We start from the raw sequence: 27,255 nt of genomic DNA, 5'->3' as shown, positions 1-27,255 counted from the left end.
TTTTTTTTTTTTTTTTTGCTGCTCCCACAGCATGCAGAAGTTCCTGGGTCAGAGATCAAACCCATTCCACAGCAGTGACAATATTGGATCCTAAACCTAGTAGGCCACCAGGGAACTCCCAGAACTTAAAATTGAGGAGTTCCTGTTGTGGCTTAGCAGTGACAAACCTGACCGGTATCCATGAGGATGCGGGTTCAATCCCTGGCCTTACTCAGTGGGTTAAGGGTCTGACATTGCCGTGAGCTGTCGTGTAGGTCTCAGACGTGACTCAGATCTGGTGTGGCTGTGGTGCAGGCTGGCATCTGCAGCTCTCGATTCAACACCTAGCCTGAGAACCTCCATATGCCACAGGTACAGCCCTCAAAAAAAGAAGTGGGGGGGAGTCTTTTGTTTGGGAATAGATTTCAATTTATTAACAAATTTGCAAAGAGGGGTTCCCTGGTGGCTCAGTGGGTTAAGGATCCTGCATTGTCACTGCTGTGGAGAGGGTTCTGGTCCTGGCCTGAGAGTTTTTTTTTTTTTTTCCCTGAGAACTTCTGTATGCCTTGGGTGCAGCCAAAAAAAAAAAAAAGTTTTCAAAGAGATCTCTGGGTTTCCATATCCCCCCAGCTCAGTTTCCCCTGATGTGTACATTACTTTTGACTAAACTCCATACTGCACTCAGATTTCACCACACCCTGTTCCAGGATCCAGCCCAGGACCCCACATTGCACTTCGTGAATTTCACTCTCGAGCTACCTCCTTGCTGTTAGCATCTATTACAATTATGTGCTGTCTGGTCCTAAGTCTTTGAGAATCTGGACTCAGTAGTCATCCTGTGGCAGCACCTCACGCTCCTCCTTCAGATCCCACCCCCTTTCCTTACTCCTGATGATTCTTCATGAAATCATTTTCCCGATTTTTTTTTTTTTTTTTTAAGGGCTGCACCTGCGGCATATGGAAGTTCCCAGGTTAGGGGCTGAATCGGAGCTGCAGTTGCTGGCCTAGACCCAGTCACTGGCCTACATCACAGCCACAGCAACTCGGGATCCGAGCGGAGTCTGCCACCTACACCATAGCTCACGGCAGTGCCGGATCCCCGACCCACTGAGCAAGGCCAGGGATTGAATCCGAATCCTCATAGATGCTAGTCTGATTTGTTTCCGCTGCGCCACTAAGGGAACTTCATTTTCCTGAATTTTTAAGACCCTCCCTTCCCCCTTTACTCTCTAGAATCAGGTCTTTGAAATAAACCCCTCTTTTCTTCCCTCAAAAGTAAACTCTTAAACGATACGCCAAAGGAGGAATTATCTATAATAACAATAGGCGAGCATCTACTCATTATAAAACATTATCGCATTTTGGTATCAGCATATGAATTTGATATCATTGTAGAAAAGGAAAATGCCGAAGGGGGTGGGGAGAATGTTTCCTCTGAGTTATCTGCCATCCACCCCATTTCAGACATGGACCCTTCTTGGCCATTCATTTTTGTTACTGTTTGGTTTTGTCTCCATTTGAAGGCACCTATGCTTCCTAAGTTGCAAGCCTCCCTCATTCAGTAAGGTAACATTCACAAAATGTCAGGCTTATCCAGTGAAATGTAATTTCAGACCTGAGCTGTCAAAGAAATATTTTATCAAGATTAATTTTTGACCAGATTCGCATAAAGGATCACATGGTTTCCTCTTCTCTAGACACAAGCAGACGGTGACTTGGACGCAGTTCTCTAGCTGAGCAGACAAGGTTACAGTGGGCCCTCTATATTCACGTGTTCCACATCCTTGATTCAACCAACCAAGGATCAAAACTGGGGAAAAGTATTCCAGAAAGTTCCAAAAAGCAAAACTTGAATTTGCTGCTCATGGGCAACTGTTTACCTGGCATTTGCGTTGTATTAGGTACTGTAAGTAGCCTGGAGATGACTTAAGTATACCTGAGGATGTGCATAGGTTATATGCAGATACAGGTGACCGCTGAACAGTGTGGGGGGCAGGGGAGCAGGAGGAGCACTGACCCTCTGGGCAGTCAGAAAATCCAAGCATAACTTTCTAGTTAGCCCTTCATATCTGCAGCTCAGCTTCCTCAGATTCAACCAACCACGGATTGTATAGCACTATAGCACATATTGAGTGAAACACATCTGCTGTAAGTGGTCCTGTGCAGTTCAAACCTGTATTGTTCAGGGGTCAACTGTATATACTCCACCACTTCATATATGGGACATGAGCATCCTGTGATCTGGGACCAATCCCCCTTGGATACCAAGGGACGACCGTATTTAACATTCGTGCTAGTGACAGAATTTGTTTTTGCCTTGCAAATTGGCTCATTAAGGGCACATTCTCCCATGAGGTTGAGGATAGGAGGGGACTGCTGGCCCATGGCCAACTGGCCACTCTCTCAGCCAGGTATCATTTCTTCCTAGCCACACCTTTGCCCATTCCTCTTTTCCACCATGACCCCCAGGGGGCTTCTGCACAGAGTCCCCAGGACAAGGCTTTGCGTTTAGCCAGCTCCCAACAAAGCAGCTCCACATCCCTTGGGGCTGCACTGTTTATCATTCCTTGTTTCTCATCTTTTTTTTTTTTTTTTGTCTTTTTGCCTTTTCTAGGGCCGCTCCCACGGCATATGGAGGTTCCCAGGCTAGGAGTCTAATCGGAGCTGTAGCTGCCGGCCTACACTACAGCAACACGGGATCCGAGCCACGTCTGCAACCTACACCACAGCTCACAGCAATGCCGGATCCTTAACCCACTGAGCAAGGCCAGGGATCGAACCTGCAACCTCATGGTTCCTAGTCGGATTCGGTAACCACTAAGCCATGACGGGAACTCCTCTCATCTTTTTTTATACTTGTCACAGTCGTTTCCCAAATTAAAGTAGTATGTCATGAGGCCCTTGGGCATTTCTCCTTTTCACGGTAACCCTCTCTGAACATCTCAAAGCCTGCTTACTTATAAAAAACTGTTCCTAGCCTCCTCCTTGGCCACCAGAACTGCTTTCTGAGGTTTCCATTGTCTGTCACCTCCTGCAGCAAGTCTTCTTAAGAGGCTGTGCCCTTTGGCCTTCCCTCTGGGAGGTGAAGGGAAGGAGAGAAGAGGAAGGCTGCTTGCTCTTTCTTTCTGCAGAGGTGTCCAGTGAGGGAGAAGAGAAGGTCTGGAATTTAATGAGTTCTCAGAAAACAGAGCTTCTTTTTTTCACTGTGCTCAGGGCTGAATTGTGTCCCCCCCGCCCCCCCCATGGCCATGTTGAAGCCCTAACTCTCAGCATGAGGGTATTAGGAGGTGGAGCCAAAACAAAACCAAATGAAAAGGTAGGTGGTGCCTTTTTGAGATAATTGGATTCAACGAGGGCATGAAGATGGGGGCCCCATGATGGGATTAGTGCCCTTTTAAGAAGAGACACCAGTTAGCTTGTGAAGACGCAGGGAGAAGGTAGCCATCTGCAAGCCCTCAGCAAGCCCTCAGCAAGGGCCACATCTACTGGTACCTGGGTCTTGGACTTCTCAGCCCCCACGACTGTAAGACAAGTTTGTATTGTTTAAACCACCCAGTCTATATAATTTTATTATGGCAGCCCAAGTTGACTAGGACTTTGGGCATGAGTGTTCTTTTTTTTTTTTTTTTTTTTTTTGGTGGTGGTGGTGGTGGTGCTTTTGTTTCAAACTTTTTCTTTTGAAATCATTGCAGACTCCCAGTAAATTGCCAAGTTGGTATAGAGGTCAGGTGTTTCCCCACCAGTTACTTCTTTGTAACTATGATAGGGTATCAAAACCAGGAAATTGTCATCTGGACAACATGTGAGTCTAGTCCTAAGCCATTTTATTACATGTGCAGACTCCCACAACCACCACCCCTTTTAAGATCCAGGACTATTCTGTCACCAACTTCCGTGTTAGACGCACCCACTCTTCTGCTCTGTGCCACCATTAACCCCAGCAACTTCTACTCCATCTCTCTAATTTTGTTATTTCAAGAATGTTACATAAATGGAATCATATGGTGACCTTTTGAGATTGGCTTTTTTGTATCAGTATAATGCCCATGAGGTTCACCCAAGTCGCAGGTTATCACTGGTTCCTTTTCCTTACCAATTAGTATTCCATGGCATAGATCGACCACAGTTGTCTCACCATTTACTCAGTGAAGGACATTACTATTGTTTCCAATTTTGGCTTAAAGCATCTGCGAATAGTCCTGTATGGGTTTTTGTCTGGATGTAAGTTTTGCATTTCTCTTTAGGTAAATACCTACCCAGAAGTGCAGTTACTTCATTTTCATTACAAATGGCTCAGCTGTTTTCCAGAACGGCTGCACCCTTTTACATTCCCACCAGCAGCATATGCATCATCCAATTTCTTTACATCTTTGCCGGCATTTAGCTTCATCACTGTTTTTTATTTTAGCCATTCTGGTTATGATGGCTCGTGGTGGTCTAATTTGCATTTCTCTGTTGAACATCATATCCTGTGCTTTTTTATTTATTTATTTTTTTACCTTTTGTATCTCTCTCTCTTTTTTTTTGTCTTGTCTTTTTAGGGCTGCACCCAAGGCATATGGAAGTTCCCAGACTAGGAGCTGAATTGGAGCTACAGCTGCCGGCCTACACCACAGCAACACAGGATCCAAACCATGTCTGTAGCCTACACCACAGCTAACAGCAATGCTGGATCCTTAAACCACTGATTAGGACCAGGAATCAAACTTGCATCTTCATGGATACTAGTCAGGTTCATTTCTGCTGAGCCACAATAGTAACTCTTATCTTTTGCTCATTTTCTAAATGGATTGTTTGTGTTTTCACCATTGGATTATAAGAGCTCATTTATTATACATTCTAAATGCTTGTCTTCTTGGAGGACATGTGGAAGTTTCCAGGCCAGAGATCAGACCCATACCATAGCAGTTACCCCAGCTACAGAAGTGCCAACATCAGATCCTTAATCACTAGGCCACCAGGAAGCTCCTAAATTCTGGTCCTTTGTCAGATAAATGGTTTGCGAGTATTATCTCCCACTCTGTAGCTTATCTTTTTCATCCTCCTAACAGGTCTTCTACCAGCAAATGTTTTTAATTATGATGAAGTCAATTTAAAGATTTTTTTTTTTTCCTTTTGTGGATCAGACTTCTGGTGTCCATAGCAAAGAACCACTCAAGCTCCAGTTCCTGAAGAATTTCTCCTACAGTAGCTATGAAAAGCCTCATAGTTTTATATTTTCCATTTAAATTTGAAGTCCATTGTGAGTTCTTATGAAAAGCATGACGTTTCGTTTGAGATTCATTTTTATGCCTGTGGACATGGACAGTTGTCCTTTCTACTTTAACTGCCAGAATTATCCATAAAATGATACAAAATATTTTGTAGTGGAGTTCCCATCGTGGCACAAAGGTTAACAAATCCGACTAGAAGCCATGAGGTTGCAGGTTCGATCCCTGGCCTTGCTCAGTGGGTTAAGGATCTGGCGTGGCTGTGAGCTGTGGTGTAGGTCGCAGACACAGCTTGGATCCGAGTTGCTGTGGCTGTGGCGTAGGCCCGTGGCTACAGCTCCAATTAGACCCCTAGCCTGGGAAACTCCATATGCCAAGGGAACGGCCCTAGAAAAGGCAAAAAAAAACCCAAAACTTTGTAGTATCATGATTTGCAAGCATATAGCTTTGTTGGCATAAATCATATGTCCCTTGTATGATATTTATGCAGAAAACATATATTTGCTACCATATATTTCTTATGCTATATGCGAAGGATTTTCCACACAGATCTCTGGATCTCTCATTAAACGTTATTTCTCAACTTATCTTCGTTCCAGGAACAATTAATTGTAGGTGGTGGCATTATGGATTATTTCTCCTTTTACACCATTTCATGATTTTTAAGTTTTCTACACACACAGTCAAGAGGGTATTGAAAAAAAAATTTTAATGGTGTTTGCTGGGTTTGACGTAATTTGGGAGTGGGGGGCTTGTGTGTGTGTTTTTTTAATTGGGTAGTTTCCAGTTCACAAGGGGTCTTCTTTCTGGCTTACACTGATAAGCCCCACATGCCCCCCCCCCCACCTTTTTTTGTCTTTGCCCTCTGAGGCACGGAGTTAAGATTTGGGTGTTTGGGTTCTTTTTTTTTTCCCCTATATTTTTATTCTTTTTTGTGCTGTCTTGCTTGTGTAACATCAAACCGGAGCAGGGTAGAGAAATCAATGAGTTGTCTGGGAATCGATTGAGTCTATTCTCAGGCAGCCGCAAAGCCAGGAACTGTGAACTGAAAACTTCATTTTGTCTCAGATTTTCTTAATTGTCTCTCGAACACTCGCCCAGGGCCCTTGCTTGCTAGAACTCTCCAGAGACAGGCGATACCCTCAGCCGAAAAGTCTTCACCCACACAAAGAATGGGGGCAGGGACAGGGACCCAAGACCCCACCAAACAGGAGGAAAGGGACAGCTGTTTTGAAGCTTTTAGAACTGCTAGGAGGTTGGGGAAGGCTGTTCCCACCTAAAGATGCCCCCAGTCTGGTCCATATGTGTGCCCTTTTGCTGAAACCTGCAGGGACTTCTGGGGACTCTTGTGGCTCAGTGGGTTAAGGATCCAGCGTTGTCACTGCTGTGGCTCTGGTGGCTGCTATGGTGCAAGTTCGATCCCAGGACCAGGAACTTCTCATGCCGAAGCCATGGCCAAAAAGGAAAAAAAGCAGAGACCTCTGTGCCCAGGCTGGGCTGCCTTCCTTTTTTCTTTCTTTCTTTTTTTTTCTCTTTTTTTTGCCACTCTAGTGGCATGTGGAAGTTCTGGGGCTGAGATTGAACCCACGCCACATCAGTGACGTAAGCCACTGTAGTGACGGTGCCAGATCCTTCCTTAACTCACTTCGCCACAGAATTCCCAGCTGCCTTCCTAAGATGTTTCCAGTTGCTTTCCCATCTAGCAGCAAGAGGCATCTGTCATTTTGAATGTAAATTTCTTGGTTGGAAGTCAATATTTCTAGAAGCCAGGGTGCTTCAGAATTCAAGCCTGATTAAGATGGTCACCTAATATGTCATAATGGATTTCCTTCAAAAATGACTTTCAGGGAGTTCCTGTAGTGGCTCAGTGGTAACGAACCCGGTTAGTATCCATGAAGATTCAGATTCAGTCCCTGGCCTCACTCAGTGGGTTAAGGATCTGAGCATTGCCTTGAGCTGTGGTGTAGGTGCAGACATGGCTTGGATCCTGAGTGGCTGTGGCTGTGGTGTAGGCCGGCAGCTGTAGCTCTGATTCAACCCCTAGCCCGGGAACTTCCATATACCTCAGGTGCAGCCCTAAAAAGACAGGGAAAAAAAACGACTTTCAGGAGTTCCTGCTGTGGTACAATGGGTTCAGTAGCATCTCTGTGGCTCTGGGGCACATTTCAATCCCCGGCCTAGCATAGTGGGTTAAGGATCCAGTGTTGCCACAGCTGTGGCTCAGATCTGATCCCTGGCCCAGGAACTCCATATGCCACAGGGCAGCCAAAAAAAAGGGGGGAAAAAATGACTTTCAACAGGTTTGTGGCTATTAAGTTTTGTTCATGGGCTTTCCTCACGGGCCCTCATGCTTCCTGCAAGAGCTGAAGGGGTTGGGCTTGTGTATCAGAATTTATAGGCTGTGGGTCACTCGGGAGCCTAAGTACACTAGAAATTAGCACATTAACCCTAACTTCATAGTATGGACTTTATCCACATAAAGTCACACCTGTGGAATCTTGACAGCTGTCACACCAGCTTAGTCATCTAATTTGTTTATGGAGACCTCTCTTCAATTCAAGAAACCAAGACAAAACAGGCTTTAAAAAAAAAAAAAAAATTCAGAACAGGCTGCTGTCTGTGGCTGGGGCTGGGAACGGGATGTTTTTCCCTCCGGGCCAAGCCCTTTTTCCATTTTCACCGTTCACTTTTCATTGTCATCCCCACCTCTCCTCTGGGTGCCCTGTGCTGTGGATGGTCACCACGGTGGGCCGGAAGCATGCTGATCGATGTCACCTCCCAGCGGTGGGCAGACAGTGCTAATTAGGCACCAGAGTGGCTTCAGTGGCGGTGCAGACTGTGTGAGGCTGAGCACCGATCCCGTTGGCTTCTCAGCCTGGGTCCCAGTGCCCGGCCACTGCCTGTCTGCTCTGTTTAGTTTAGGAAAACTGTCTAGTTTAGGAAAACATGCTATCTAGGTTAGGAAAGCTGGCGAGATAAATACATCTTCCTGTCTCCATAGATCTGGGGCAGCTTGATTAACCCATACTGTGTGATCACTCAAGTTGTTCTCCTGCCGAAAGATGGCTCTTCCTCACAGGAATTCCGTTGAACAGGTTTAACTGAGATACAATTCACATACCATACGATCCATCCATTTAAGTGCTCCGTGCAATGGCTTTGAGTGTATTCAGAGTCACTGCAGTCAATTTTAGAACCCTCCCCCACCCCAAAAGAAACTGCATAGCTGTCACCTTCCAACCTCCCCCAGTCCTAGGTACCTATTAACCTACTTTCTTTGTGGATTTGCGTACTCTTCCTATAGATGGACTCTCACACATGTGGTCCTGTGTGCCTGGCCTCTTTCCCTTAGTGTGGTATTCCCCGAGGCCATCCATATTGTGGCATCCTTCAACATCTCATTACATCTTTGGCTGACTACTGTTCCAGTGGACGGATGGACGGCATTACTCTCAGATTCCAAATTTGCAAATGTACCTACTGGCTAAAATGTATCTATAACTTTTCAGTCAGTACTTGCGGGGGTTTTCACAGTCACTTGCAGAGACAGGTGCAGGGAAAAATGTGAGTCACTCAACACACACATTCTCAGCTGAGGCTGAACAGGCCACACCCTGCCTCCTTGCTTCGGTTACTGTAAACACGTGTCCTTTTTGGCGGTGTATTTTGTGCTGCGTTTTTTTGGGTTTTGGTTTTTTTGGGGGGGAGTTGGCTTTTTGTTGGTGGTTTGTCTCTTGAAAGGGGCCCCCAGGTATAGGGCTTAAGTGTAGTCCAGTGGTCCTGAGCACAGGGAGGCTGCCCCACATCTTACAGAGAAAATCTGTGTTAGAGGAGCTTCATTCATCCTGGTGCTGTTGGCCAGGAGGAGTTCAATTTAATGAATTAACAGTATGTGCTAAATAAGGAGTCTTTGAATAGAAACATACATGAAACAAGTGATGTTGGCAAAAGTGTAGGCCGAAGCTCCCAGGAACCTACACTTGTTTTTCCCTTGGGAGCCATGGTTCATAGCTATATGCATTGTTGCATTGTTGACTATGGAAGTACTTTCTAAGCAATCAGGAGACAGACAACTTTCTTTCATCTTTTCCCTTCTATCTTTCAAGACCAGCAACCTCAATTTTCAAAGAGTATGATACAATGTTAGATAAACAAAAGAAGATATAAGGGCTTCATTCATATGTGATAGTAAAAATCAAGATATGAGTCTTGGATATAAAGCAGTATGAATTCTCTTGTGGTGCAGCAAGTTAAGAATCTGGTGTGGTTGCTGCAGCAGCTTGGGTTGCTGCTGTGGCATGGTTTCAATCCCTGGCCTGGGAACTTTCACATACCACGGGCATAGCCAAAAAAAAATTTTTTTTTGGAGTTCCCGTCGTGGCGCAGTGGAAATGAATTCGACTAGGAACCACGAGGTTGTGGGTTCGATCCCTGACCTCTCTCAGTGGGTTAAGGATCTGGCATTAGCCGTGAGCTGTGGTGTAGGTCGCAGATGTGGCTCGGATCTGGTGTTGCTATGGCTGTGGTGTAGGCCAGTGGCTACAGCTCCAATTCAACCCCTAACCTGGGAACCTAAATATGCCACAGGTGCAGCCCTCAAAAGACAAAAAAAAAAAAAAAATTTTTTTTAAAGGGTAAGTGGTTATTTAAGATGTAATCATAGCAAAATATCCATGTGCTAATATTTTTGGATCTGAAAAGACAGGATTCACTTTTTTCTGTAAAGATTTAATCTGCTTAAAAGATAAAAAAGATAACATTAAAGATAATGTTGTTTTGGGAAATAAGCGAAGAAAAAATGGGAGGGGGGATTGCAGAACATCACCACCACAAATGAGAATGGACTGCAGCTTTTTATTCTGGAATAGTTCAAAACATAGAACTCCACCGAGCACCCCCCACCTGTCACATCTCACAAAACTATAGTCCAATGTCAAATCCAAGACACTGATATCGAGATGATAATTATCAACACAGGGACAGAGCTTTGCTGTTTGCTGGTTGTTTTGCTAGTTGTTTTTTTTTTAATTACTCAATGAATTTATTATGTTTATAGCTGTAAGGTGATCATCACAATCTAACGCTAGTTGTTACCTGCACTATTTTCTTTTGTTTTGTTTTTTGGCCATGCCTATAGCATTTGGAAGTTCCTGGGCCAGGGATCGAACCTGAGCCTCAGGAGTGACGATGCTGGGTTCTTAATGCACTAGGCCACCGGGGTACTCCCTGATCACTTTTTTTTTTTTTTGCTTTTTTAGGGCCACACCCACCACATATGGAGGTTCCCAGGCTAGGGGTCAAAGTGGAGGTGTAGCCACAGCAACACCAGATCTTAGCCACGTCTGTGACCTACACCACCAATCACAGCAACGCCAGATCCTTAACCCCCGAGCAAGGCCAGGGATCAAACCTGCGTCCCATGGATCCTAGTCAGATTCATTTCCGCTGCGCCACAACAGGAACTCCTTTCTAATCACTTTTTAAAATTTCTCAGGAACTAGTGATTCTTAGAGGGTGTTTGTGGTGACCTTTTCTTCCATGGGCTGTTGAATGAAAGCAGAATCCTCTGACTTTAGGCAAAGGATTCATTTCAGCATTTGTCCCATATTTGTACGTGCAGATCATAATTGCCTGGGTGGAGCTTAATGGGTATAGAAATGCCAGGAAGTGCATGCTCTGGACCACCGAGGCCTCAATTTATGATTTTCATCATTGCAAAGGGGTGTTGGCATGTGACTGACAGCCTTGTCACCTAGTCCACTCTGATAATAGTCATCCTTTGCCATTCGTGATCATGATGTCGGGATGTCTGAGGTCACTGACCAGATGGTGTCACACCACTTAGTGGTTCAGTCTCAGTTTACAAGCTTTCTTCTTACTCCTCTACCAGATGCTTTCTCCCCAAACAGACCCACCTGCACATTGGTGACTCCCCCCGCCCACATTTCCACTCAAGTTAAAACTCACTGAGCGTGCTAAATCCCACTCCCCCAGAAAAGATGGCATTTTCCTTGAAGACTGAGCCCACCCCAAGGGGCACAAGTCTCCCCGATGCTCAGCACCAGAGTCCCAGCTGCTTCCTTCACACGACATAGAGAAACCCATGGGTATGGGGCTCTGGGAACCCAGAAGCCAAGTAGGAAAGGCCACCAGGCAGATTTCTCTTCAGTGCTGCTGTTTGCTTAGAGCAGAGCTTTCAGATGTGGCTTTCACCTCAAGAATAAGTGAATTAGCCAAGCAGCCCATCTCAACTCAGCTTGACTTAAATGGGGGGGGGGGAACATCGTCCTAATTAACGACAGCCTGGCTTAATAGGAGCGGTGTCTTCCCATCATGGGGGAGATGTCAGTGTGTACAACGCATCCCAGTATTGCAGCCCTTAAGTTAATGAGCAGATGAGTGCGAACAACCCTTCGGAGGCCCTGTCACGTGTGAGGTCATCTTGCGATCACCTTATAAAATCGGATCAAAGCCTCTCGTCCACCTTGAGGTTCAAATTCTATTTGAGCAATTACAAACAGTGGCGCGTGTGGCTAAACATAAGAAACCCTGTGCGCTCTGCCTCAGAATTATCCTGACAGCCAATCTCAGATTCATCATGATCACGTGTAATGTCAGCACGAGCTCCCTGTTCCGTGATCTGAAGATTCTTTGCAGTGGGTGTAAATGGCTTTCTGCTCTTCACCCCCCTGCTAAGACAGATGGGTTGGGGGCATTATTGTGGTGGTGGTGGTGGTGGTGGTGTTTTACCAAAGGAGAAAATACTGTGCGATTTCCACACTAACTGGTCACAGTGGGGACCAATTTCCTGCCCTTCAGACCCGCTGCTTCAGCCAATACAGTAAGAGAAGCAGCTCTGCATTTCTAGAAGGATCACCCAGGGGTATAAAAACGGCACAGCCCGGCAGCACCGGGTCTCGGAGCCCCGAGCGCATGAGCATGGGGAATGCACATTCCAAAAGCGGGGACAGGGACGGCGCTCTGCGCGGCCGCCCCGAGCTCTCGTTCTACGGCTCCCTTCCCAGGAAGTGGAGCGAGAACGTCTTTTTGGATAACGAGCTTCTGACCTCCAAGATCTTGTCTGTGCTGCGGCCACAGTCAGAGCGGGGCCTGCGGCCGGGCCACCTCCGCTACCCGGCCCACTTCCTCAGCACCAACTCCGTCTTTGCCTCCGTCGCAGCATCCCTGAAGGAGCACCCAAGGGCCACCCTCCTGTCCGATGGCAGCCCGGGCCTGTCCAGGAATGTCGGCATGACGGTCTTGCAGAAGGGGGGTCCACAGCCAGCACCCAGCCTGGCGGGAACAGGGTCGAGACTCGGGTAAGTGGGGTCCTCCTTCTGCCATCAGGGGTGGGCGAAGGGAGGGAGCGGGGGTGTAGTGCCTCGGGGACCCCCAGCTGAGTGGCAAGATTCCCATTAACACCTGCTTTGGAGGTTTAGTCCTTTTCCTTTATCAAAAATGATGGGTTCTGGATGTCCACCGCCATTTGGAGCCAGTTCGCTTCACACTCCTGTAAAGCCCCTTAGACTGGGCACCTTTCTGTCCTGCAGATGAGGCTGGAGGTCCGCTGAGGTTGCCACAGAGTGGGGGTCCTCTTATTTATGCCTCAGTCTGGCTTTCCTAGGACTTCAAGGTGGTTCTCGTAGTATTGCATCTACCAACGTTCGGGTAGAAAACCTCATGTTTAAAAAAAGTCACTGCAGGGGTCCTTGCGTTAGTTGGTGGGGAGAGGAGCTGATCGTCTTTTTCCTCTAGAAAAGATTTTTCCTCCACCCTGGACTGGGAGGGAGGCTGCATCTGTCCTACTCTGTCTAGAAAGAATCCCGGGGTCCCAGTGGGCTCCGCTGGCCAGTGAAGGAAGCTTGTAACTAACACCCTTAGAACATACTTGAACATTAGATTAAAGTGAGTTTCGATGGCAGATATAGAGAACACACTTGTGGTTGCCAGTGGAGAGAAGGAAGTGGGGAGGGGTGGGATAGGGGCAGGGGATTAAGAGGTACAAACTGCTTGTAGAAAGTAAATAAGCTATAGGGATATATTGTACAACACAGGGAATACAGCCAATATTTTATAATAACTATCAGTGGACATAACCTTTAAAAATTGTGAATCATCATGTTGTCCACCTGAAACCTCTGTAATATCGGACGTCAGCTATAACCCCTCCTCCCCCAAAAAAGTTAGCTTTGATGGAACAAGCCCTGATGTATCATTGACATAGTCTCCTCATTTTCAGAACTGATCTGTGACAGAGTTAAAGCTTGTATTAATATCCAGAAAGTTCTCAAATAGTATCTAATCAGATTGAGTAACAACCTGATTTGCCTTTGTAGAATGTGTGTGTGTGGGTGTGGGTGGGAATAATTCAACTTTTCTAAATAATCGGTTTCATGATTTGTACTCAGACCAGTCACAGGAGAGATGGATGAAGCCGACTCTGCGTTTCTAAAATTTAAGCAGGCAGCTGATGACTCTGTTTCACTTACATCTTCGAATGCCGAGTCCATTTTTGTAGAAGGTACGGTCCCCTCGCGTCTTTGCGGGTGTCACGGGGTCTCCATCCATGGGGCGGGGTCGGACCCACATCCCAGAGTCCATGGGTGGGGGCGGCCCTGATCTCCAGCTGGCCAGCTGGTCTCCAGCCCCAGAGCGGTGGCCTCCTGTCCTCCCCTCAGACCCCTACACTGCCTCGCTGAAGAGTGAGGTTGAAGCAGACGCCCACGAGTTCGAGGCCGAGTCCTGGAGCCTCTCGGTGGACCCAGCATACATGAAGAAACAGAAGAGGGAGGTGGTGAAGAGGCAGGATGTGCTTTACGGTAAGGAGGCCTGCGCTGCTACACGGGCCCTTCACCTCCTTTTTCTTCTTCTTTTCCTCCTTTTTTTTTTTTTTTTTTTAAATAAGTTAATTCCATCTAGGACCCTGGGCTCCCCTACCAACCCTCCCTGAGACTGCGTGGCCTACTCTACCTGCCCCACTCCTCACCCCAGGGCAGTGCTGCCTTCCAGGCCAGGGAGGAGGTGGCTGGGGCGGGCTTTGTGAGAACCGGCCCGCAGGGACAGGTGGCTGAGTGCCCAGTCCTGACTCATCCTTACCTTGCTGGTGACCTAGAGAGGGAAGACCCCCTCCCACCCTCCCAGGGCCCATCCTAGCCGTCTCTGGTGTCCACAGACAGGCCCAGGTGTGGCCGTAGTGGGGGTTCTAGAGGCATGTCTTTCTCTCTGCACGTGACCATACACTGGCTCCTAGGTGGGTGCCTCTTCCCACTGGCGACCAGAGAACCTAGCCATGGGCAGCCGCTGCCTTGAGGCGGCATATTGTAGTCACCATGGAAACCACAGCTCCCAGACATTGCCCATCCTGGGCTGGGTACCACCCTGAGTGCCCCCTGTGAGTCCCTCCAGCTCCCCTGCCCCACTCACTAGTAGACACCCACTCCTTCCACAGTTCAAAGACTGAGCTCCCTGCCAGGGCCAGAGCAAGTCAGGGTGTGGGGAAGCAGAAGAGTAGGCAGAAGAGCCCCAGCCCAGCTAGGGACCCTGCAGAGAGGGCCAGGAGGGACCAGTCCACTGCTGCCATCTGGACAGCCCTTTGCTAGACAAGCACAGACAGCCCTGGGCCTGGCCAGCGCTGTTGACTTGTACCTTACAGCTTTGAGGCCTTGCCTTAAATGGCAGAAAAACTCCCTTACAAAATCTAATCCGTCTTGGAGTTACTCTTGTGGCTCAGTGGTTTATAAACCCAAATAGTATCTATGAGGATGAAGGTTCAATCCCAGGCCTCACTCAGTGGATAAATATCTGGCATTGCCGTGAGCTGTGGTGCAGGTCGCAGGCATGGCTCGGATCTAGTGTTGCTGTGGCTGTGGTATAGGCCAGCAGCTGCAGCTCCAATTCAGCCCCTAGCTTGGGAAGTTCCATATGCCCTGGGTGTGGCCCTAAAAGAAAAAAAAAAAAAATCTCATCCTTTTTGACCTTTAAGAGTGAATTCAAATCCTCACTTGAGCTCTGCTTTTTCTGTCAGTTGTAGTCTGGTCACTAATGTGCACAAATGTGTACATTTTGCATCCCGGGGAGGGGTGTTCATCAGAACAATCTTCTTGCATAAAACAGCCCGGAAACATCTTCAATTGACTCAAGGCATGAAACCCTCCTGTGAATCATGAGGTCCCAGTGTACATCCGGGTCCTCTGTTTCCTGCTGTCTCTTCTCCCCTCGCTGCCATCTTAAGCTGGGACCCCAGCAGGGCTGGGAGGGCCAGGAGGCCTGGCCCCTGTGCAGTAAGACCATCAAGGTGGGAGGGCTTCACAGAAACCGAGAAGCGGGCCTAGCACACAGCAGGCAGGCAGCACACCAAGCCGGGCGTCCACCCCGCACCGGTAAGTCCTGCCTGCATGTCCCCCCAGAGCTGATGCAGACGGAGGCCCACCACGTGCGCACACTCAAGATCATGCTGAAAGTCTACTCCCGGGCCCTGCGCGAGGAGCTGCAGTTCAGCCCTAAGGCCGTCAGCCACCTCTTCCCTGGCGCGGACGACCTGCTGGAGCTGCACAGCCACTTCTTGTCTCGGCTGAAGGAGCGCCGCCAGGAGTCCCTGGAGGAGGGCAGTGACCGCAACTACATCATCCAGAAAATCGGGGACCTCCTGGTACAGCAGGTGGGCGCGGCCGGGACCAGCCCCCGCCCTGTCAGTTTCCTTACCGTAAGAACATGCTCCCAAGGATAGCCGTCCTGACCCCTTAGAGCCACGCACACAGCCAGCAGTCTAGAAACAGGCCCAAACATTAGTCCAAACACTGTCCACTGTGTGTTCTGGGCTTTCATTTGTTTGCTTGGCTGAATTTTTTTTTTTTTTTTTTTTTTTTTGGCCGCACCTCTGGCCAGTGCAAGTTCCCTGGCCAGGGATCAAACCCACACCACAGTAGTGACAATGCTGGATCCTTAACGTGCTGCGCCACCAGGAAACTCCCTACTTTTTGGTCTTGCTGGCTGTGTTTTTGGACTGATGCCATCTGTGGCAGGTCTCTTGACCCCGTGCTGACTTCTTTTGAGGCCAGCTTGACAGAAGGGACCGTGTGCCCTCAGAGAGCCCCGAGCATCCTAAGCCAGCTTGCTAGGATTTGTTGGAAGCCCCCTTTTGCTTTTGAATCCTTCTAACATTCTTTGGCTTACATTCATTCTCTTCCTGGGATTTCAGGAAGCTTTCCGAAGCACTTGTGGTGTGTAAAAGTTTTCTGCTTTTCCCCTTTTGCACCTGGTGACGAGGCACATGTCCTGAACCATTTCTCTCCTTGAGAGCGAGCTAGACAAGAAAGTGAAATCCCGAGTAAAGTCAGCCCGTGTTTTAGCAGAGCCAGGTGACCGAGATGAAAGCATTCCCCTGGCAGTTTTCATGTTTCCTTCTAGTAACATCTTCATGGCCTTTCTTCAGTTTTCAGGTGAAAATGGGGAGAGAATGAAAGAAAAATACGGTGTCTTTTGTAGTGGCCACAACGAAGCCGTCAATCACTACAAGTTGCTGCTGCAACAAAACAAGAAATTTCAAAACTTGATCAAGGTAAAAAAAATAATTTTTTTAAAGTTAAAAAAGTCATTGTTTTGGGGGGGCTTTGTTGTTGCTGTTATTTTGTCTTTTTAGGGCTGCGCCCATGGCACATGGAAGTTCCCAGGCTAGGGGTCAAATCGACCTACGCCACAGCCACACCAGATCCAAGCCATATCTGCGACCTAAACTCAAGGCAACGCTGGATCCTTAACCCACTGAGCAGGGCCAGGGATCGAACTCACGTCCCACGGATACTAGTTGGGTTCATTACCACTGAGCCACAATGGGAAATTCAAAGATAAGGTTTTTGTGAGGCTTTTTGTCTTTTTTTTTTTTTTCCAGGGATGCACCTGCAGTGTATGGAAGTTCCTAGGCTAGGGGTTAAATTGGAGCTGCAGCTGCTGGCCTATGCACAGCCACAGCAACACCAGATCCTTAACCCACTGAGGGAGACCTATGGATCGAACCTGAGTCCTCATAGATACTAGTCGGGTTCATTACCACAGAACCATAACAGGAACTCCTCAACTTCATGATATGTTTTGGAGTGTTCCCCCTCCCCACAGAACTGTAAGCTTTTGGAGAGCTTGGGATTATAAATGACTAGTCATAAAGCAGTGATTTTCAAGTTTCTGTTTCGTTTTTAACCACAAACCCATTTACACAGGGCAGTGGGATCTGTGGAGAAGCCCAAGGTGGAAAATAAAGCAAAGCTGTACAGTAGAAAATTGACAGAACACTGTAAACCAGCTATAATGGAAAAAATAAAAATCATTTAAAAGAAAAGAAAGCAAAGCAAACCTTGGGCTTTGTTCATCCCAGGGAGGCCCTTAGATGACCCACCCCCGCCCCAGTGGACGGCCATCATTGCTCAGACTGTGGAGGTGACACAAGTGTCACTACGAGAGGCTTCCCTGTCCCAGGAACCAGCCTTCTGGAGCCACCTCCTCTGCCTCAGATGCTCTGGCAGGTGCAAGGCCTGCATTTCTCTAAGCTTTTGCCCCTCCCTTGCCTCCTCCCGTCTGGTCCCCATTTGTCCCTGCCGAAGGTGGAATGACCCACTCCTGTCTTCTGCCCAACAGTGAACAGGTGCTCATGGCCCAGAAGCTGAGTCAGCACGTTGGGCAAGGCTCCACCTCCCACTTCCTGGGAGTTGCTCCTGGTCAAGTCCAGGAGCTGTAAACTAGTTATAATGGAAAAAATAAAAATCATTTAAAAAAGAAAAGAAGGCAAAGTCTGCAGCAGCCGGCCCACTTCATCCCCAAACAGCTCCACCTCCTGTTGCCTGGACCCCAAGGCCTTAATTCTGCAGTGATACCCAGTGGTCTAGAGATCAGGATGATGGGTTTTTAAATTTCAGTCCATGGTCCTGGCCGTGGATGGACCTGAAAGGGAGGGGGTCTCTTGGTGATAAGCAGAGGGACAAGCCATCTGTCATCATGAACCAGAAACAGCTGGATAGTGGGAGGTTTCCAATGAGATAGAAGGAAGCAGGCAGCTCTCTGCCCCTGGAATCTCACAAATCCCACTGCCTCCTTGGGTCCCCTTAAAAAGGGGCCCTTGTAGTTCCTGTTGTGGCTGAGCAGGTGAAGAAGCCAGCGAGGATCCATGAGGATGCAGGTTCAATCCCTGGCCTACTCAGAGGATGAGAATCTGGCGTTGGAATGAACTGTGGTATAGGTCACAGACACAGTTTGGATCCTGTGATGCTGTGGTTGTGGCGTAGGCCAGCAGCTATAGCTCTGATTCGACCCCTAGCCTGGGAACCTCCATATGCCGTGGGTGTGGCCCTACAAAGGCCAAAAAAAAAAAGAATAAACTGAGAAATAAATGGATTTATTTAAAAAAAAAAAAAAAAAGTGGCCCTCTGTGATCAGTACATTCCTGAACCAAACACCAGAGCAGCGGGGGCAGGAAAGCAGAATGTGCAGTATGCTCTGGAGAGCACAGGAAGAGGCCCTTAGCCTCAAGTGACCAATTCTCGGGCTTTTAGCTAGAAGCATGCACCCTCCCAGCAGCCACCAGGGAGCCAGTCCAGAGACACAGGCCCATTGGGGTCTGGAAGGTTAGGGTCTGTGCACGTGCACGTGTGTGTGGGCCAGATCTCCAGGTGATACCTGTAGCCACCCCTGCCCTCCAGGCTGGCTTCTCCATAGTGGATTTTGCAGGAGGCCTCGTTTCCAGCAGGTGAAGCTGCCTCTGCTTTTCTGTATACAGCGGGTGGTCTCTGCTTTCAAGTATCTGGCAGAGGCGGAAAAAAAGGTCCCCCTGAGCTGAAAAAGGAAGGAGCCCACAGCCCTGCTGTCTCACCGCCAAGTGGTTTGGCAGGTGATAAGGTATCCACAGGGTGTGGCTTTGTTCTCTCCATTTTATAGAAAATCGGCAACTTTTCCATCGTGAGGCGGCTTGGCGTGCAGGAGTGTATTCTTCTGGTCACCCAGCGCATAACCAAGTACCCCGTGCTGGTGGAGCGCATTATTCAGAACACAGAAGGTATGGTAGCTCTCCCGCCTTGCCCATCGGTGCTTGGGGAATGGTTCTAGCCGTGGGTTAGACAGTCCACTCTGCCGTCTGTTCTGGTGCTCCGGCCTCAGCTGGGCTCGGGGATCATTAACTGAGCTGCCGCCTGGTGGACCCCCCCATGCTTGGGGTTTCCAACTCAAGAAAGACGGGATGCCTGGTCTTACCTGCCTGCTGTTCCCACCAGTCCCTGCGCAGGCTGGGCTGGAGCAGCCCTCAGTTCATATTGGAGAGGGGGTGAAAGGATGGAGATAGAACCCCTGCTAAGATCTCTCTTGGGATGACCTCTGTGTCGCACACCTGGAGCCGTGAAGGGCAGAGAGCCTGCAGCCCGGTGAGGGGATCCCGGAGGCGAGGGCAGTGCTGACCACACCTCCCTCATCTGCAGGGATTTGGGCCGAGGGAGAATGACCGAAGCTCCCCACCACAAAAGAGTGGAGTGCTTGGAGTGGGAGGAGCCAGCCCTGGTAATGGCAGGAGGAGGGAGTCTTACGGAGAGCTGGAGGGCACGGGGGAGTCTCTACCCAGGAGGGGCCAGCGATGCTGTGCAGGGCCTTTTTTGTAGCTTGATTTGCACCTTAGCTTCTGCCTTCTATAGAAGCGCTGTCTTTGGCTAAAAAACAAACAAAACAGAAACAGAAAACAAAATCATTGGACTGTCACACTTATTTTGGAGAAGCATTTACATCTCAGGAGATTCAAGTTGGAAGGTGATTCTCGAGGGCCCCCCGAGCAGTGGCCTTGGGACATACCTCCTCGGCCTCGTAGCATGTCCACCTCCACTGTGTTTGTGACCGCAAAGGAAAGCGCTAACTCTGCTGTGTGTGGCAGCTGGCTCCGAGGAAAACAAAGACCTGACTCAGGCCCTGAACCTCATCAGAGACATCATCTCACAAGTGGACGCCAGGGTCAGCGAGTGTGAGAAGGGCCAGCGCCTCAAGGAGATCACGGGGAAGATGGACCTGAAGTCATCCAGCAAGCTCAAGAACGGGCTGACCTTCCGCAAGGAGGACATGCTGCAGCGGCAGCTCCACCTGGAGGGCACGCTGTGCTGGAAGACCACGTCAGGGCGCCTGAAAGGTAAAGCCTGCCCCTGGTCACCTCTGGTGGGCACCATCTTGGGTTGGGAGGTGCCATCTTGGAGTGGTGGACACCATCCTGGAAAGGTGGCACCATCTGGGATCACTGGCACCCTCTTGGAGTCTTGGGGGCCTTCTTGGATCTGTGAGGGCCATTTTGGATTGCTGGGTGCCAGCTGACACAGAGCCACTGCAGCCCGGCTGCTTCATGGCTGAGAAAAGGTCCCATACTGATTCAGGACAAGCAATTGTAGCAGAATTACAGCAAGAGGGAGGTGGTCGAACCAGCACCCTCTTTCTCAAGGGATTAAGATGGTGTGGTTCACACAGGCAGGGCCGCCAGGTGGAGAGGGCACACCGAGTCATTGTCTTGTGAACAAAAGCCCCAGGTATCATGACACCCCAGGTTTAGCAAAGGCCCTGGGGTTCTAAACAGCAGTGAGGGCCCCGTGGGGCTAGAGGATGCCACCCAGGCTACAGACCTCAGTGTCCCACAGCATCCCACTGGCTGCTCAGGGCGAGCTCCAAGCCCTCCCTTCAAGCTCCGTGGTGCAGTTCCAGGCAAGAGAGCACTTGGGACTGATCCCAGAGTTTCCTGTCCATTTCATGAGCCTCTAGAACCATCCTAACCTTTACAGATGGTATCTTTGGGGGAGTGTTGCAGGCGGCCAAACGACAGACTCTGTTTGTCCCTAACTTGAGCAGGGGAGCCACCCAAAGACAGAGTTAACAGTTAAGCACCTGCTATGTGCCAGGCCCCAAGGTGGCTGGTGAGTGCCCTGCCCTTATGGGGCTCCAGTCCACAGGCAGAGAAGTAAACAGGAAACTAGTGAAAAGCGCAGCATGTGCTTTAGAGAAACCCAACAGACTGCCTCGCCTGAGAATTCTGGGAGGAGAAGGCTCCTGGTTGGGATGGGGTACGTGAACAGCTCCCCGAGAAGGCAGTGTTTGTGTTTCCCGCATCATGAGTGCTCCTGTCGGAAACACGGTTCAGGATGTGCACCAGCTGGTTCATGCAGGTTGCTGCGTGATGTCCCTACAGTGATAAGGCACTGAGCCTACTGCCACCAGAATGCTCAGACATTCGGGGATAAGAGCATTGCTGTGGTAGGAGGTGCAAGTGTGACCCAGAAGCGGGAAGGACATAGGGGTTAGTTCCCATTTGGGAAATCAGAGAGTGGGTCCCAGCCGTGCTCAGTCTGCTGTGGCTTCCTGCCATGCATCAGTATTAAACGTTGATACTAGTGAGTTCCCTGGTGGCTCAGTGGTTAGAGATCCGGTGTTGTCACTGCTGTGGCGTGGGTTTGATCTCTGGCCTGGGAATTTCTGCATGCTGCAGACGCAGCCAAAACAACAAAACAAAAATAAACAAACAAAAAAACCCACAAAACAAAAAAGTTGAAACCAGGAGGGTGATGGGAAGGGACTGAGGTCAAAGAGCACCCCTTGGGGAGTTCCTGTCGTGGCTCAGTGGTTAACGAATCCGACTAGGAACCATGAGATTGTGGGTTCGATCCCTAGCCTTGCTCAGTGGGTTAAGGATCCGGCATTGCCGTGAGCTGTGGTGTAGGTTGCAGATGCGGCTCAGATCCCGTGTTGCTGTGGCTGTGTGTAGGCCAGCGGCTACAGCTCCAATTTGACCCCTAGCCTGGGAACCTCCATATGCCACGGGAGCAGCCCAAGAAATGGCAAAAAGACAAAAAAAAAAAAAAAAGGCACCCCTGGGCTCCTGCAGAAGCATCGTGGTGCGGGCTGAGGCCTGCCTGGGATTCCACGTCTGCCCAGCAGGACCCACGCAGCCACAGGAGCCATAAGACATTTCCTTCTCTCTTGTCCCCTTAGATGTCCTTGCCGTCCTCTTGACGGACGTGCTTCTGCTGCTACAAGAAAAGGATCAAAAATACGTCTTTGCTTCTGTGGTACGTGTCCTATCCCTTCACACAAAGGGCTGCTCGTTCGAGGTGGCTGAATGCAGGCGGTGGCCAGTGCCAAGGCAGGGGACAGACAGCTGGAGAGCAAGGCGGCTGGAAAAGCACATCCACGTTGCCCCATCCTGGGCTTCAGAGTTGTGCCAACATCCAGGCCAGTTCCCTGTGTCTCCATGGCCCTCTCCTCCCTGGGATCTAACTCCTCCCTGAGGATGCGTGCTCAGGCAGCCACTGCCCTGTGAGCTATGACCACATTGGCCCCATAGCCCGCTGGTCCCAGAACACCCACATCACAGGAGCCAAGCTGGCCATGAGTTCAGGCAAGGGCTGAGTCAGCCTAACCTGGCGTCAGGCTGGGGCTCCATCCATCCTGCCTGGGCCGCATCTACCGGTGCCTTGGCTTCCTCCCCTGCTCATCTATGTGGCCCGCAGGTACCCACCGCCAAGGGGTCAGAGAGCCTGTTCACCTCCAGGTTCACCTGGAGAGGAAGGTGGCTTTACATCCCTTTCCCAGAGACGCCACTAGCTTCTCAAGAAGTTTCCGGAACTGGTCAAGCTGTTTTGCCAAACGGTTGTCTCGCCCTGACTCTAGCACGTCTCGTGTGTGCTGCGTGTTCACTCTCGTGAGCACAATGGGCCGTCTCTAATCTACTGTGCCACCTGCTCTGGGCCTCCCACCCCCCACCCCACACATGTCTGCATCCTGCTCGCTTCTCCCATAAAGACACTGGTCACGTGGGATCAGGGCCCACCCTGATGACCTCATTTTATAGTCACCTCTTCATAAAGACCCTCTCTCCAAACACGGTTACCTTCTGAGGTTAGGCCCTCAGCTTGGGGAGTTGGGGCAGGGGAACAATACTGCACATAACAACCAGTTAAAAAGGTGCCTTTTCCTGGTCGGTCAGAGCGTTTACCTCTTGGAGGATCCACTGCAGATTGGGAATACTGGTTGGCTCTGGGTGTCTGGGCACAGGATTGGGAGGAAGATTCTTGTGTCGTCTAGACAACCTCCTCTTGTATGAGTTGTGTACAGTGTACGTTCGTTAGTGATTCTAAAACCTCTGTTAAGCATGTCAAACAGACATATTAAGAGGATGTGAGGATATCACTGTACCAGTGGCTTTTTTTCCCCAGATGGTAAAATCTTTCTGCTTTGAATTGTTTGAGAATAGCAGGATGCACAGTACCCGCCCCCAGTCCCCTTCCCCTCTGGCTTATGGCTCTGGGCTTTTGGGGTGCGGCAGGTACAGGGTGACCCCCCCATCCCACCCATGCAGGACTCCAAGCGCCCCGTCATCTCGCTGCAAAAGCTTATTGTGAGGGAAGTGGCCAACGAGGAGAAAGCCATGTTTCTCATCAGCGCCTCCCTGCACGGGCCTGAGATGTACGAGATTTACACCAGCTCCAAGGAGGAGAGGAACACGTGGATGGCCCACATCCGAAGGGCCGTGGAGAGGTGAGGGGCCGTGTGGGCCTTCCCCCTATACCCCCGATGGCTTTGCCCTTGGCTTGTTTTGTGTGTGTGTGTGTGTGTGTGTGTGTGTGTGTGTGTGTGTGTGTGTGTGTGTGGTTTTTTGTTTGTTTTTTTTTTTTTTTTTTTTTTTTGGTCTTTTAGGGCCGCGCTTGCAGCATATGGTGGTTCCCAGGCTAGGGGTCGAACTGGAGCTGTAGCTGCTGGCCTGCAACACAACCACAGCAATGCAGGATCCAAGCTGCATCTGTGACCTACACCACAGCTCACGGCAATGCCAGATTGTTAGCCACTGAGCAAGGCCAGGGATCGAACCTGCAACCTCATGGTTCCTAGTCAGATTTGTTAACCACTGAGCCATGACGGGAACCCTGGCCCTTGGCTTTGATGGCAAGCAAATCAGCACTGACCTTAGAGACCTTGCAGGGGTGCAGGGGATTGCAGGCAGGGGGTCAGGAGGTCCCTTGGCCTTTCATTCCACATCAGTGCTCTGTCCATCCCCTCATCTAAGGGGGCCCAGATAGTGCCATTCCGGCTCCTTCCAACAATGGCCAAAAAGGCCCGATGTCTCTGGCCGGGAGAGGTGATACCTTCTGTGTCAGTGGGGTATCCACCTGACATGGTGGGCTGTCCCTCCTCACGAGGCCAGGGGATCCCTCAGGACCCCAGCCCTGTGGCTCTGTGATGCTTGGCTTCTGGTCCACTGGCAGATGGGGCCTGTGGTCCAGCACCTGCCCCCAGCCTGCTGCTCCCTCCCTTAATGCCTAGAAGCCTCCCGAAGCCTCAGTCTGCTCGGAGCTCCCTTGATACTCAACTCCAGCTCTGTTGGGCTGGCAGCCTCCTGTCCCTGTGAGGTCCCCAGGAAATGAACTGCCCCTTTTCCCCTCCCAAGTTTCGGCCAAGCATTTGAAACCTGTGACCATGGAGTTCCCTTGGTGGCCTAGCGGTTAAGGATCCAGTGTTGCCACTGCTGTGGCTGGGATTTGGTCCCTGGTTCAATGGGCTGTGTTTCTCTCCAGCACGGTTAACCTGTGGCAGGCTAAATCTCCACCACACCAGGGATGCTCTGCAGCTAGGTCTTCAGGCAGACCCCTCAGTGCTGTTTCAGTGGCGGCAGGCTGTCTGTCCCTTCTCCCTACAGCTGTCCGGACGAGGAGGAGGGGCCCTTCAGCGAGGCCCGCACCATGAGGCTGAGGGAATTCCAAGGTAAGGGGGCATCAGTCCGACCTCTGTGCCCACCGTGTGGTCCCTCATCAGGTGACAGGGCCCCTGGAGCCCTCGTGGGCCAGCAGTGGCATTTGTGTTCCATCCCATTGGGACTGGCCTTGGAGCAGATCACCATCCAGGTGATGAGGAATTTGGCTGTGGGCTGTCCTGTGTCCTGCACAGGACACAAGAACAGTTTGTAGTGCTCTTCCAGAGGACGTGGGGGAAAGGGAGAGGGGTTGCCAGGGTCCCTGAGCCCCTTCCGGACACACACTGTCCCTTCCCCAGACGCCTCCTGGGCCTCCACCTGGGTGCCCAAGTTCATGTGCATCAAACCCCAGGGAGCCTGGTAATAGCCCGGGACCCCACAACCTCCTTCTGGAGCCAAGCAGACCCAGACCATCCTGGCTTTGCAACCAGTGACACAGGCTTCCTCCTCCATTTGGATTTTTTTCTTGAAACTATGTTATTGAGATAAGATTCACATACCATACATACCTTTTTTTTTCTTTTTTTGGCCAAGGCATGCAGTGGCTTGATGTGGGATCTCAGTCCCTAGACCAGGGATTGAAGCCAGGCTGCAGCGGTGCAAGTGAGGAATCCTAACTTCTAGGCCCCCAGGGAACTCCCCAGGTCACCCATTTAAAGTGGGTCACGCGGGGGCTCTCAGTATCCAACACAAGGTTATGCAGCCATCCCCACAGCCAACAGCCAACACAGGCTGTTCTCATCACCTCAAAAAAGAAACCCCATACCCATCAGCGGTCACTCCTGTTCCCTCCTCCCCCAGCCTCTGGGAACCCCTTTTCTACTGTCTATGACTTGACCTGTTCCAGACACCTCATATAAGTGGGGTCATTTAGCCCTTCATCACTGGCTTATTTCACTGAGCATGATATTTTCAAGGTTCATCCAAGTGGCAGCATATGGCAGAATTTCCCTCCTTTTTTTGAGGCAGAATAATATTCTGTTGTATGGATGGACCGCCTTGTGCTTATCCATTCTCCTCCCCAGTTTTAACAGGTTCCCGTGAGATTTCAGGGAGGTCATTGCCAAGAGTAAAAGTCCTAGTACTTTGCAGTCTGAATCAGCTCCCCTCTTCTCTTTCACTCACCACCATCTTTATTTTTGAATTAGGTAACATTTAAGCAATCAGTACATAAAATTTGGTGATGTGTATTTTATTTCTCTTTGTGGAGAGAGGTGCACGTTTGAAGGTGTGAAGGAATAAAAACACCCAAAATCCCACTGACCCCTGAAAGTATAATGCTAACATAGTAGTCATATAAATTCAATAGTATTCATTTCATCCTCTTCACTTACTTCTACCTGATGGTAAGAAAATACACGCCCTGCACAGACACATCTCCATGGCCACCACAGAGCCAGACAGTCATCTCTCTCCTTCAACCATTCCTGGCAAGTCTTAGTGAATTAGAAATTGATGTTTTTCGGAGTTACCATTGTGATGCATCGGAAATGAATCCAACTAGTATTCATCAGCTAGTATCCATGAGGACGCAGGTGTGATCCCTGGCCTTGCTTAGTGGGTCGGGGATCCAGCATTGCCGCAAGCTGTGGGGTAGGTCGTATATGTGGCTCGGTTCCTCTGCTGCTATGGCTGTGGCATAGGCCAGTGGCTGCAGCTCTTGATTCAACCCCCAGCCTGGGGACTTCCATATGCCACGGGTGCGGCCCTAAAAAGAAAATAAAGGGAAGAAAGATATTTTCAGAGTTCCCTCGTGGCCTAATCTGGCATTGTCACTGCTGTGGCACAGGTTCAATCCTTGGCCTGGGTACTTCCATAAGCCACAGGCACACCCCCCCCCAAAAAAAAAAACCCCTAAAGAAATAGAGTTTTCTTCATTAAGATCTTCTTTCCTCTCTTGGACCAAAAGCCAACCTCATCCTTCACATTGGAAAGTCAGGGGCACTCCCATCAAAGTCAGGAGTGAGGCAGGGCCCCTGACTCTCCCCATTATTATCTTCACCGTGGAAGTTCCAGCCAGGGTAATAAGGGAAGAAACAGAAGGAAGAGACCATGATTGGAAGGGAGGTGGCAGAATTATTGTTTGCAGGTGACATGATTATTTGCCCAGAAAAATCAGTACACTCAACTGGAAGCCTATTGGAAATGGTAAAGTAAGCTCACTAATTTAGTGGAACAGGATGAATATATATGTACTAGCAATCAGTCCGAAAGTCTAAGATAGTAAGTCATAGTCATGGCAGCAAAAAAGGTTATAAAACTCAGAGACTTGTAAGAAGGCTTTCGAGACTAGAAAACTCTGTATCAGCCTCTCAATTTGTCCCA

General features: G+C 49.6%; 1 protein-coding gene across 8 annotated transcripts in view; it reads left to right on the top strand.

Moving 5' to 3' along the window:
- Positions 1-27,255, top strand: part of ARHGEF18 (Rho/Rac guanine nucleotide exchange factor 18) — a 95,986-nt gene that overhangs the window by 61,878 nt on the left and 6,853 nt on the right. For all 8 annotated transcript variants that reach the window (XM_047777286.1, XM_047777287.1, XM_047777284.1 and 5 more), the window contains 10 exons: positions 12,370-12,508; positions 13,598-13,710; positions 13,868-14,008; positions 15,596-15,846; positions 16,621-16,746; positions 19,110-19,227; positions 20,086-20,334; positions 22,176-22,252; positions 23,542-23,720; positions 24,877-24,941. In XM_047777286.1, coding sequence (XP_047633242.1) covers positions 12,370-12,508; positions 13,598-13,710; positions 13,868-14,008; positions 15,596-15,846; positions 16,621-16,746; positions 19,110-19,227; positions 20,086-20,334; positions 22,176-22,252; positions 23,542-23,720; positions 24,877-24,941 — 1,458 coding nt within the window. The remainder of the gene's footprint in view (positions 1-12,369; positions 12,509-13,597; positions 13,711-13,867; positions 14,009-15,595; positions 15,847-16,620; positions 16,747-19,109; positions 19,228-20,085; positions 20,335-22,175; positions 22,253-23,541; positions 23,721-24,876; positions 24,942-27,255) is intronic.

The sequence above is a fragment of the Phacochoerus africanus genome, chromosome 4, assembly GCF_016906955.1.
Source record: "Phacochoerus africanus isolate WHEZ1 chromosome 4, ROS_Pafr_v1, whole genome shotgun sequence".
In the NCBI taxonomy this organism is placed as follows: Eukaryota; Metazoa; Chordata; class Mammalia; order Artiodactyla; family Suidae; genus Phacochoerus; species Phacochoerus africanus.
This window is presented reverse-complemented; position numbering and strand designations above follow the sequence as displayed.